This window comes from Sinohyriopsis cumingii, chromosome 15 (assembly GCF_028554795.1).
Source record: "Sinohyriopsis cumingii isolate HCF-2022 chromosome 15, ASM2855479v2, whole genome shotgun sequence".
In the NCBI taxonomy this organism is placed as follows: domain Eukaryota; kingdom Metazoa; phylum Mollusca; class Bivalvia; order Unionida; family Unionidae; genus Sinohyriopsis; species Sinohyriopsis cumingii.
The window spans coordinates 31315348-31328648 of NC_142975.1; the positions used below are offsets into that span (position 1 = coordinate 31315348).

General features: G+C 36.2%; 1 protein-coding gene across 1 annotated transcript in view; it reads right to left on the minus strand.

Moving 5' to 3' along the window:
* The window catches only part of LOC149781499 (uncharacterized), a 314868-nt gene that overhangs the window by 202161 nt on the left and 99406 nt on the right, over positions 1-13301 (minus strand). The window contains exon 10 of the mRNA XM_089934975.1: positions 7603-7725. Within this exon, the coding sequence (XP_089791101.1) occupies positions 7603-7725 (123 nt within the window). The remainder of the gene's footprint in view (positions 1-7602; positions 7726-13301) is intronic.

Consider the following 13301-nt stretch of genomic DNA (forward strand, 5'->3'; position numbering starts at 1 on the left):
CATTATCAATAAAACCACTAAATCAACAATACATTCTTGTATTAATTACGATGTACATTTTCACAGGGTTCAAGGGTTGTCATCACCGAGGGAGGATGTGGGAGATAAGTACCCACTTCCCTTGGAAATCTCCCAATGGCTTGTGTCTGATAGAGCCTCTGACAACCAAATCCTGCTCCAGGCCTTCACGAGTGGCGGAACCTGTTTAAACTGACTGGAGAAGGGATGACAGGCGAGTTTCTGGCACCTCAAAACCAGATGCTTCGGGCAGAAGGGGCTCGTTAACCTTGTGTGGTCGCCCATCAAGGAGAAGGCAAACTCCGATTTCAAACCTTCGCTGCCTCACGACTATACCCTCTCATAGGAAAGGCTAAGGGAGTAAACCCCAAAAGAAAATCTGGAGACGGAGTCCCTAAGGCAACTTGGCATTGATTTCAGTGTCATCTCGGCAACTCCTGCGACGCAGCTAGTGCCATGATGTATCTGCTTGTCCTTTCCCTTGGATCCATCAGCTGCGTAGAGAGGGGGGATCAGCTGCATGGGCAACAGTTGATTCTCCATATCACCCTGTCCAGGCTTGTGCCCTGGAGAGGACACTCCAGCTTCGCTCCACAGTGTTGACACAACACAGGAAGCAGCAGTTTACTGCCTATAAGTCACCGCTCGATTGGTGTAGAGCCAGAGGCCAGGGGTTGCTTCTGACGGTGGGAATGACCAACAGGTTTCACTGGACAGCTACCGCCTGCCTTAAAATGGGCAGCTCCCAGCCAATAAGGTGCCATCTCGCCACAGTTCACCTGCCTTGCTTGGTGCGTAAGGCTTAAGGTACACGAGTACCTGACAAGCGGACTGCAACTACTGCATCAAGAAATAACAAAAGAAAACCAACAAGGAAACCTTCAATCCTGAAGCTAGGTACCTGGAATGTCCGGACCATGCTGACGGATGGATGACGGACAGATCCCCAAAGACATCGTTTATTTGGAACTCATCTCTGCCAAAAGGTTGATTGACGGCCACATCTCCGCTTCAAGGATGTCAGCAAGCACGACATGAAAGCCCTTGACATCGATGTCAAGACATGGGAAGAGCTCGCTCTAGACAGATCAAGCTGGCGACATACTCTGATCACTGGTCTGAAAGCTGGCAAGGACAAGCTACACTTGCTAGCTGATGAAAGACGACCGCAGAGGAAGAAGAAGCAGCTCCAACCAACACCAGATGCATCCTTCAAGTGTGGGGCCCTGAGTGGCCGAGTGGTCTAAAGCGCTCTCTGTTACAGATCACTGCCATCTCACCTCTATCTGCGTGGGATCGAGTCTCGGATTCAGCCAATGTGGGTATGTGAGAAAGCTTGCCAGTAGCTTCTTGTGGGTTGGTGGTTTTTTCCATGATTTTCTCAGGTTCTTCCTCCACCATTAATACTAGCCACCATGTATAGCCTATCGTGTGCTGAAAAATGGCGTTAAACCCCACAACAACAACCTTGAAGTGCAGCAAGGACTGCCACTCCCGTGTTGGACTACATAGCAACAGCAGACGCTGCACAACCACCAACTGGGACATCTCTCATGGGTGCAGTTCCATCGTCTCTCGAGACTAACGGATGCCAACACAACACACATTTTCACAACAACCAATGGGTATGAAGTATTATTTACACAGCAATTAAACATGCTTAGCAATTTGGTTATCCAGTTAAACCAGATTGAGGGCAAGAATGGACCGAAGAGGTCACATCAGCGACTTGTTACTTATTGTTCGAACTCGCCAATAAAGATAATAGTGGGCTATATCGTAAAATAGATTTGCAAACAAATGTTAATTATATCCAAGTCAAAACAGAACAAGCACTCAAAATATAGTATATGTACATACACGAATCGATTTAATGGAGTCCATGACTTTCAAATTTGCGATGGAAAATGACAAGGTTTTTATATTTTATGTTTGTATGACTATAATGAAACAATAAGACTAGTTGACCAGTGGTCCGTGGTCTTCACTTTAACATGTACAAAGATGTAATTTTTGTTGGATAAGAAAATATCAAAGGGCTTCCAAACTCATATTAAAATGCATGCTGTGTTTTGTTACAGTGATGGACTTAATAATAAACTGATTAATGATAATACTTAAAAGTATGGTCTGTGAAGTCCTTTTGTCCATTTGTTAATAAACAACAGTAGATACTGTAATGACATTAAGGCAGCTTATGCATATGGGTGCCCACAGGATTTTCTGCAGGGGGGGTGGGGGTGGAGTGGGTCTGAATTTTTTGCAAGGGGGTGGGCAGTCAGTCACAGCCAGGAAAGTTAGTATAGTAAGCTGTCTAAAACAAAAACTGATATTTATTAAGCGTTTTGAACTGAATCTTGTGACATATTTTCAGCTTCATCTGCATGATTAAACTTGTCAGAATTTTATTTATATAAATATATATATATATATATATATATTTGCAGTATGATTTCGGGGGGGGGGGGGGAGATGAGGGTTTGTGCCCCCCCCCCCGACCTATGCTGCAGGTGCCAATGCTTATGCATCAATTGTTGTATTTTCTCACCAACAATTAACTATTAATTTTTGTAAAAACAAAATGTCAATATGGTATTTTCGATCTTTTTTTGCAAATGTAAATCTTCTTAGTAGAACTTTCATTTTTGATAATTTTATGGATTTTTTTTTTTAAAATACAAAGTTATGTACGAAAAATTATGATACATTTAAATAAATTATGGAAAAAGTACCCTTGACTTTGACTATATATCGAGATAATCTGATTCAGACCAGGAGAAAAGAGGAATTCTGCTTGAAAACAGAAAAAGATCATCACTACTCTACTGATATAATAAATGAACCTTTATTCCATATTAATATAATTTATTTTTTGTTTCTTGTACATTATGAATAATGTTCAGCAAAATGTATATTTCTCAATTCCGACAGCTCTAATTTTATTGTCCATTTTGGGAACAATAACTTCTTTCCACATCATTCCTTATTTATTTTTCTGGTCTTTTTGTTTGCTTTTGTTTAACTTGAATTGGATATAACTGCCCTCAGAGAACATGATTGTTTTCCATGTTAAAGCAGAATTCTGCTTTTATCCTGACCTAAATATGATTTTTTCTCAATAGGGACCTTTTCTCCATATCATCTCTGATTTTTTTTTTAATTGTCTGTCTGGTCCCATTGTTCAATGATCCTTAAAATAAGTAATTGTTCCATATATTTTTTAACAGGTGATCGTTAAAGAACATTCTGATTGGTCAAAAGTTTTTATTTGCCCAATGAATCTTCGCATAACGGAAATTGATGGGAATAAGCATGCTTGCCAAACATAGCATTTTGAATTTTCATGCGGGACACAAGTTTGAATAACCATTTTAAAAATGCGTGTAAATGAGAATGTCTTGAATGCAAAGTCGATAAGAATGTAATTGGTCAATCTGTATGAAAACTGAACACCAAGACTAACAAGCATTTTGCGATTTTGCCATAAAGACTTGAACTACTACTATCACTGAGCTTTACAAGACTGCAGCAGTGGCCAATGTGTTGAATGAGAAGAAATTGAACTAGGAAGATTTTGAAGTTATATAACTCCAAACTGATTCACTGATATTGTTGCTAGATCCCCATGTCTATCAAAGATGGTCATATCTTTGCAGAGTTTTCATTACCAAGAAGAATCATCTTTCCATGATGTGAGTGATATTATTGTTTATATTATCAAATATTCTAGTTTTAGAATTCTTAGTTAAATAAGACTAATTATATCAAGATAAACATTTGTCATGGCAAATTTTTTAAGAGGACTAATTCAAGCAATCACAACTGCACTAAAAGTTGTACAGTAATACCTCGAACATTCGCGAGGTTAGGTTCCAGAACCAGTCGCGGATCAGGAGGAATCGCGAATGTTTGCTACGAGTCACAAAAAATGCTAATAAATGCTTATTTCTAGGGTTTAAACCCTAAATATGACCCAAATCATGCTCCCAAAGCACTTTAATTTCATTTAAAAGTTAGCTTAATACATTACCCTTAAAAAGAGAAATAAATGGTTGACGTAAAAATAGAGTACAGTATCGCCTAATGGGTATTTGCCACACTAGCACATTTACAGTACGGTACATGTATACATGTACTAATATTACCCCTATACTAATTCACTGGCTGCCATTTTCTTTTGCACTCACAGTAAGGTAAAACCAAGTAACGAATGGGACTGTAAACTTAATGACTGACGTTTACATTGTCATTGTCAGGAAGGTAAATTAGGTAAACTTCATGATCAGTAGCCATGACAATCCGTGAATTCGCGAATCCAGAAACGCGAATGCACGAGGTATTACTGTAAATTCAAAAGTCGAGTTGAACTACAACTCACATATCTCTTGGATGTCAGAATTATAACAGCTGTATAATTTTGTTTCATGTACACTGAAATATTACGGTGGTTAATAAAGTGCAGTTTAATTTGTATCCATTATTTATCTGAAACCTGTTGAAATGTCTGTGAAAAATTATTGAAACTTCAGTAAACTACTATATTGTGAAGGGGTAAATTTCTGGCGATCTAACAAGAATACATTAGTTGAAACAAGAGAACCATTAATTAGATTTATGGAGACAGGCACGTATCATATCGCCATACTACCATGTCCGGTAATGTCTTTTCAAGGGAGAATTTTGTTCCTAATTAAGCAATTGTTTATACAGCAGCCAGACAGACTCTCAGGGACACGGTAAACTTTATTTTTCATGGTAAAACTGTCACAATTGAAAGTTTGCAGAAGCTCTGTAACTATCACACTACCAGTCAAGCTGACCCCAACTTTGGCACCTCTGGAAAAGGCGGCAGAGATATTTGATTCTGATTGGTTACGTTAAATAAGGGGCGTGTTTCCCACGCAAAATTTTGTAGGTTTTAAAATCACCACATCGGAAATTTTAATCATTCTAAGCTTTTCTGCGAGAGAAACCAGAGTAGACTCTGTGGATTTGCAAGAAATTCCTCATAAAAGAACTGTTGTCCAAAGAAACCGACGAACTAATTTGGTGATTAGAGGGAGAACGTTGAAAGCAAAGGGGGAAAATAGATCCTGAGATGTATTATCCTGAGACGTATACTGTGACGTTACCCTAAGACGTATACTGTGATGTTACCCTGAGACGTATACTGAGAAGTATAGAGAGAAGTGCAGTGAGACGTATAATCCTGTGACACAATCCTGCGACGTATTAATTTCTGAAACGTATTCTGAGAGTATCCTGAGACGGATGGTGGAAAATATCATCCTGAGATCCAAGGTTCTGAACAGCTACAGTGGAAGCTGAACAGACTGGGGACGAGCAGGTTATGAAATCGTACAAGACGCTGACTCCGTTTGTTCACTTGATCCTATAATGAACTAAATCTATCAGTAAACAGATCGGCTTTTTATTTAAATCTATTTGTGTTTCTTGGTAATTCGGTGAAAGTTTAATTTCTAAAAGCAGAGTATATTCCTGATGTAATGAATTTTCACAGTTGTTTTATGTAATTGATTAAATTGTTTGTTTAGATGTACAGGGGCTCGTGTTGGTTTTTTTTATATATCTGCTCAGATCTCTATCTATTTCACCTATAAGTTTCACCACTTATATTTATATTTACTTGAACCGGGCAATAACATTGAGGGCGGTCAACCCCTAGATAGCGAAAACCAAATTAAGTGGGACACCCAGCAAAAGTCACCACCAGAAAATCCCCGCCCTTACATATATAATGTTGAAATCTCACCAAGGTTTAAGTGAAATCTTCTTGCCAAACTTTCACTGAAATCTTAGCGAGAGCTTGCAAAAATTTTAGGAAAAATTTTGGCAAACATTTTATGACATCCCACCATAATTTCAGTGAAAGTTTTTGTCAAAATTTCAGTGAAATGATAGTCATCACATATATTCAAGATCATAATTAGATTTAATTGTAGATAAGGATATTTACTTCATCAATATGATACACAGACTATACATGAAATTAAGTTTCCAGTATAACAGCAACATAAAAATAAAGCTGGAAGTTCCCTGGCTTACATCCAAAGACAGAATAGTGAAGTTTAGCCATAATCATACATACTGCTATCAAACAGAAATGCAGTTATTTTATTTCTGACACAAAAACAATAATGAAATTTTTTAAAAATATTTTGTATGATGTCACAAGATTATCATCTTGAAAGAGTATTTCCGGACAATGAACTTAGGGATTCAATACCAGTTACGGAATTAAAACTTCACTAAAGGTGTATTATGCCAGAATGTTTATGTACAAATACTTTTTGTGAAAACAACTGCTTGTGCCAAAGACTGCTGACAAATAAATATTATATTTGTGGAGGAGATGATGGATGTAGCATGATAAGCGAGAACCATTCAAGAAAGTTTTATCTTCAGTGTATTAAAATGAACCATGTGCCTAACGTAACATGACGTTGTGTCAATGTCAAAACTAAGTATTCTTGAAATGTTCTTAACAATTGGCTTTTTAACTTCAATGATAACCAAATGATTTCAGCCCATGAAAATTGAAAATCATTATATTCTTCGATCTGTTTGTGAATCCATTTGTTTATGCATCTGTTTATTGATGGGTCTATTTGTTTATGTAAGAATAACAAAGATAGTTGAAATTTCAATGTTTTACTTGAAGGAAAGAAAGTGGGAAAATCACACATTTGGTCTTGTGCAGTTAATTGACATGCACAACAGTCAATAATGATGTATTAGGGTATAATTACACACAAAATTAGAAGAACAATACTGTTAGACACAACTAGGGAATCAAAATAGCTGATGTAAAAGTGCAAAAGTTTTGTGACGTCATGTAAAAACGGAATGAAATCTGAAGCCGAATTTTTATAGGATGATTTTTATATGGACATTTTAGGTAGCCATTTTTTAAGCTGAAACCTCTGGCGGATTTTTTTATTTCAGATGGAAATCTCGGGCAGGATTATATTTCAGGTGGATTTTTATTTTGGCTTGAAATCTCAGGCTGGAGTTTATTTCAGGCAGAATTCTTGGATTGTTTTGTTTATTAAGCAGAATCTTATGACAACAAATTTGCATATTTTGCCTAAAATTCCACCATGAATCCCACTTGAAATTTGCCTTAAAGCTCCTTTAATATGAGCGGTTTATGATTTAGGCAGAAAACGTTTAAAAACCTTTCTGAAATTCACCTGGAAAATTTTGTATGGGTACACAAAACAAGGATACAAGTCAGGTGCAAGATTTTCTCTCCTTTATTTAAAGGCAAAGGAGTGTGACTATATTATGGAGTCACTATTGATACAGGATCTATAACTGCAGGCTAAAGTCTCATTTTACTCCAGACAAAGATACAAGTGACAGTCTTATTTATAATCTTTCCTTGCTATGACATGGTTCTTGCAGCAGAGGCATAGCTATGGTATGTATCTAGTCATAATATATTCATGGGCAAACTTTCATTAGAAAGCAATAGGCCAGAGAATATTAATAGACAGACTGACAATGGGACAACATTTCCAGTTGGAGAAATGCATATAAAAATTAACTTGGGCAACTTACAGCAGCAACTTGACTTCCCATCAATGGTGGATGAGGATCCATGATAGCCAGAAAACCAACATAGCCAGGTCGATTACCCTTCTCATTAAATTTGATCTCTCCAGTCAAGCCCAAGAATTTGACCTGAAGAAAGACAATACAATAGGAAGGTTTATCCAACAGTTGATGGTGTAGGGTTGCTGTTGACCTTGAAATACAATAAAACTTATTTAGAAAGAATGACCACCTGCACTCTTAAAACTCATCTATTTTGATTGCAAGAGCAGACTTAAAGACCTAATAATGTTTCCTTCCCTTAAATATTTTCAGCATGTTTTCTGTTTTCTAATTTCATGATGTTTGTTTTTTGTAATCACATCATTATATAGGAGTTGTCCAATGTTGTAAAGAGCTTAGAGCTCCTAAAGATTAGGCACTATACAAAGTCATTATTATTATTATTATTATTATATATTCATCAGCATCTAAAGCAGGATGACAACATTCTTAGGGGTCCTGTCCCGTAGTTTTCCACAACAACAACATAAATCAATGTTTGTGTTGGATATTTTTCAAATACCTTAAAATATCAATCATGATACAGTATTACCATATTTTTTCAACACAATACCCATTGAGATCAATATCACATGGAAACCTTCTAGCACCAAAACCAAGAACTGAGCAATTTAAAAAGAGTTTTCAATACTCTGGTACAGTTCTGTGGAATAAGCTTCCACTACATGTAAAATCTGCTGAAAATATTAGAGTATTTAAGAAGAGATATCATGAGCACGCATCTGTTTATAATAGATAATGGAATTTAGTATTTTAATACTAAAATGTTAAAATAAACACTAATTATTGCTATCTTCATATAATGTGCATTGTTATACTCTCCTTAAGAGCGCCTCAAGGGAGAATAGTCCTTGACTAATGAGTCACCCTCTGTAAATAAAGCATTATTATTATTATTATTAGTTTTAATATGAAATCAATTACTAAATGTACCAGATGTTATCTTGTTTGTTGTTCCAGATTTTCAATTACTTCGTCATCACCCCCAAATTCATCACTTCATTTAATTCTCTCTATTTAATGGGGTCTCTCATAAAAAAATAAGACACTGACTGAAGCCCCTTCTGTAAGATGCATGAATTCCATCCAAATGGCTAAATTTAGTTTTATTTCATTTTAATTCATGGATGCCTAAAACCAGTAATAATGTGGTTTTACACCAATATATACCCTTATTAAACTGTTTTTAGTAATTGGTGTTCATAATACCCACTTTGGACATGTACAGCTTGTAAAATACAGCAGCATGAAGTGATATAAGCCATAATGCAGTCATTGCTCTTTTACATCACACATCAACCATATTAAAAAAAGAAAACATTGCCAGATAAAAACCAAAGTGTGCCTGATACTGTTTATACCTGTGTTGTGTAACAGTTGACCATTTCACTAAATGGTTGATTGTATTTTTTTTTTAAAACAACTTAGGTGAACTATCTAACCAAAACCTAAATTATATTGATTTTTGCCTTTTCATTTTAACCTGATAAAAACAGTAGCAAGCTCAGCCAATTAGATGCAAGACCATCTCAGTAATATGCATGGATCCTGTTTGCTTTTGATAGTGTCCAGGTGTTAAGTGATGATCACACCCTTATTCTGATATGTAGCAAAGCTGATCTGCTAAAGTAAATAAGGTCAATCAGTCAGATGCAAGATTACCTTATTAATATACCTGAATTTTGCTCATTAAGAGACTCTGTCGAATATTTTGACAATACTATACAGTCATATGCTCCTAGTTTGATCAAAATTAAATCGGATCTAATTGCAATCTCCAAACTACTGTCACAAGCTTAAATAATCAGATACAAGATCACATCATAAATATGTGTGGATTATCAAACTCATCCAAGATCTTAATGATACATCCTTTCAAGTCTGATCAAAATCAGATCAAAAGGTGGCTTTCAGAGAGGTAGATAGCTAGCCAGTCAAATGAAAGATAATCTGATTCACCTAATTAGTACATGTGGCTCATGCTCATTATCAAACTCAGATTAGAAATATGGCAATTACATTTGTAACAACCACAGCAACCAGATGCAAGATTGCCTTATTATTATTTGATCTTGCTCATCATTGAATTTATCCAAGATCTTAATGACATAGGCATATATTCTGAGTTGATCAAAATTAAATAAAAAATATGACCTCCAGAGTGGTAATAATGTAAACAATTAAATGAAAGTTCACCTCATTACTATGAATGGTTCTCAATGATTACAAAACTCATTCGACCTTGATTATAGAAACCTACCAACTTTCTGACTGAAATCTTACCAAAATACGGATTCCAGAGTGGTAACTGCTGAAGGACAGACACAACAGAAAACACACAAAGCCATACTGTAAGCTTACTTGGCATTATGACTAAGTTACTTAAAAATGATGATCTAGCTTTTCAGAAGCTTTACAACAGTTTCTAATCAATATGACATGTATTTCGTGCTAATCCAATGACTGAATAAGGCTTCTACAGAATGCAACATTTTGACTGTGTATCCTGATATCATTTGTCCATTATGTAACTTAACTGCATCATCATCAATAATTGCTGCTTCTGCTGACTGGCTTTTGCCAATTCAAATGGCTGGAAAGTTAAATTGATGTGGTGCCATATTCTAAGACACTTGGGAAAAAATTGTGTTCCTTATCACTAAGTCAACCAACGACTTCAAAATTACATTCTTATGCACTTATTCTGGTTGAAGCTGCTTTGAAATTAAATGCAGACTATAAACATATCTCATGTGCATCAATGCACTGTTAATGTAAAAGGAACTGATATCAAATTGTAGTACATGTCTTCTCCAGTTATCCCTGGTCACTGTATGTCCAATTCACAAAGAAATTTGGGGTTAGAGCAATCAAACTGACAATAAAGTAAATATGTTGAGATCACAAAAGGATATTTAACATCTTTTAATCCTAACTTGATAAGGGGAACCATAGTAGCAGAGTCAGACTTGTAGTACAAGGGCCACAGTTTGATACTCACTCTGGCTGGCTGGCTCTGAGGCTAAGTCATTTAGCTCCCACTACCTCAGAATGATTATATATATTGAATATTTTAAAATTGTAAAATTAAATACTTACCTGTAATACACTTAGGAAATACACATGTTTACCATATAGGTAACATAATTAAGCAGTCTTCAGAGAGGTTACAGGATATAAGATCTGAGAGAATGGGACAGATGGTTATGTAGGTTTGATGAAAATGTCATGAACACAAACCTGCTGAGGATCATTTAATTTCATTTCCACCTTTATCAAAACATTCATACTCTAGTGACTCCACAAGATGTTTAGAGTGCATCTTGTCAGAGAAGAGGAGTAAGATAACAGGGAAAATGACTGGGCATCATATGCAAATTTATTCTGCAAAAAATTCAAATGAATATGGAATCTGCATGTATCAAACACTGGCAACAGTTTGAGCTGATTCTAACAGTTTCACTGAATGTTAAGTCAGAAGTGATGGGTTTCTGATAATATTTACAGACTTGAGTCTTTGCTTCAACCAGCTTTTTTTAATATTGTAGCTGCAGGTATCTTGGCTGAAAAAGCACTACTGAATTAGTGGATGCCTTTCTAAGTACCATATATGGTAAAAATGTCTGTCTTTATTACTGCAGCTTGCAAGGTGGATACTGAGCCATCCTGAAATAGTATCTCCGATCACTGCCTGAACATTGGCCTTGAAACCAACATAAATTTCTTAGTATCAGTGTTCCTAAAATTCCCTGTCCTATCTAAATATTCTGTGGGAGTAGTAACAGTACAGTGTCATTTATACGGTACATGAGCAGCAGCAGGGGGAGGGGGGACAACCCCACCCCACTTAGAGGTTTTATCCACCCATTTACCAAAATCAGAGACTATGGAAGAAAGAAAAAAACAACCTTGATTCTACAAATATCGTGGAGAAGGGGGGCAATACCTTGTGTAGTGATGCCACCTCCCTGCCACAACTCCACAATCCCAAAATATTAATTGCAAAACTATAATTCTATTATATCTGATTGGAAAAAACTAATATGTGTTGCTTCTCATGAGGAAGACAACTTGTGGCCAGCAATGTATCAGTGAATATTGTTGGATACATCCTAATCGTTAACATTTGGGGTGTGTGATCCCATTCCATGTAACCAATGTTTGACTGGTATGTGCAGAAAAATTCCATCATGCAAGCGGCTTGTGAGCCACAAAATACAATCAAAAGTCTGGTATGAAACATCTGCATGCCCTCGTGGGGGATCAGTCATGATATTTTGATTAGAGTATCAGCTCCTATATAAAAATACGTTTCATGACAATATCATAACATCAAAAATTTTGTTTCATGGACACAAAACATTTTTTCAGCTTACTGGCATTAGATTTCCCTGGATGCATTCAAATTCACAGCTAAATGATCTTATCAGCAATTGGTAACGATTCTTCATGGTCAACAAATTTTACACGAAGAAAAAATTCCAAAGACTTATGCAAATTGAGCCTGTTGTTGAATGAAGGTTTGATTTTCATAAGGAAGTTCCTCATGGTGTTAAACATCAACTGTTGGAGTTGCATGAGTATTCATGATGCTATAAATTTAAATTTGATGGTGATTCTCCTGTATATTGAGCAACCAGACAACAGCAAATAATGGATAAAAAAATAGCTCCACACCATTTAGTTTATAATGCCTGAAAGGGCAATATATGTGCATGTGGTACACTTATAAATGTTATTGTGTTATGTAACATAAAATACCTTAATTTAACTGACTCTTTCATAACTGTGATCAAAGATAACAAGGCAACCAAGCGAAACAAATACTTCATAAAATAAAGAGCTTGATTTCACAGATGCTGACCATTGTGGGCAGCGAGTTTCAGAGAATTCTTGAACTGGCACTCAGAGATTTCCTCAAGGATGATAAGAAGTGTCATTATTACTTCCAATGAAATCACAACATCAATATTGTACTAACTGAGCAATACAAAATTTGAGTTTCATCATAGACGATCGTCTCACGAAATAAATGTCGCATGTTTTTGAAAAAAAAAACGAATCTTGTTTGGTGGTGCATCAACAGTTAGTTTGGTTTCCTGCTCTGGGGACTCCCAATTTGGCAGGATAATACTGAACACCACTACGGCAACCAGACTCACAAAGAAAACAAAAAGCAAGTAATACACTGATTTTTTTGCATACATGTGATGGTTGCTGAAACCAGCTGGAACGATCTTTCATTTGTTGGACAATTTGAAAATAAATGTTATTTAAACAGAATAACAAACAACTTCATTAGAAAAATCGCGTTATTAAAACCCATTATAAACGCGATTGTAAAATGAGGATTCAGTAAATAAACAGCCCAGTTCCCTAACACCCCCACCCCGGTTTTCTCACTGTCAAAGCAATTTTTTTCTTCAAATTTTGGAGGTCCCTTGGTAACTCGCGCCTTGCTTATAGTGCGGTCTATGTTTGTGGATCCCGTTGTGCGCGAGTTATCGAAGAAGAGGTGTATCAGCTTTACATGAGTCACATCATAATTATCATACATGTAGCAAATTCATCTAATCCAAGGTACTGGCCATTTAATTTTCAGGGGGAGGTGAAGAGGTCTGTGATTTTCTTTTGAGCTGAAA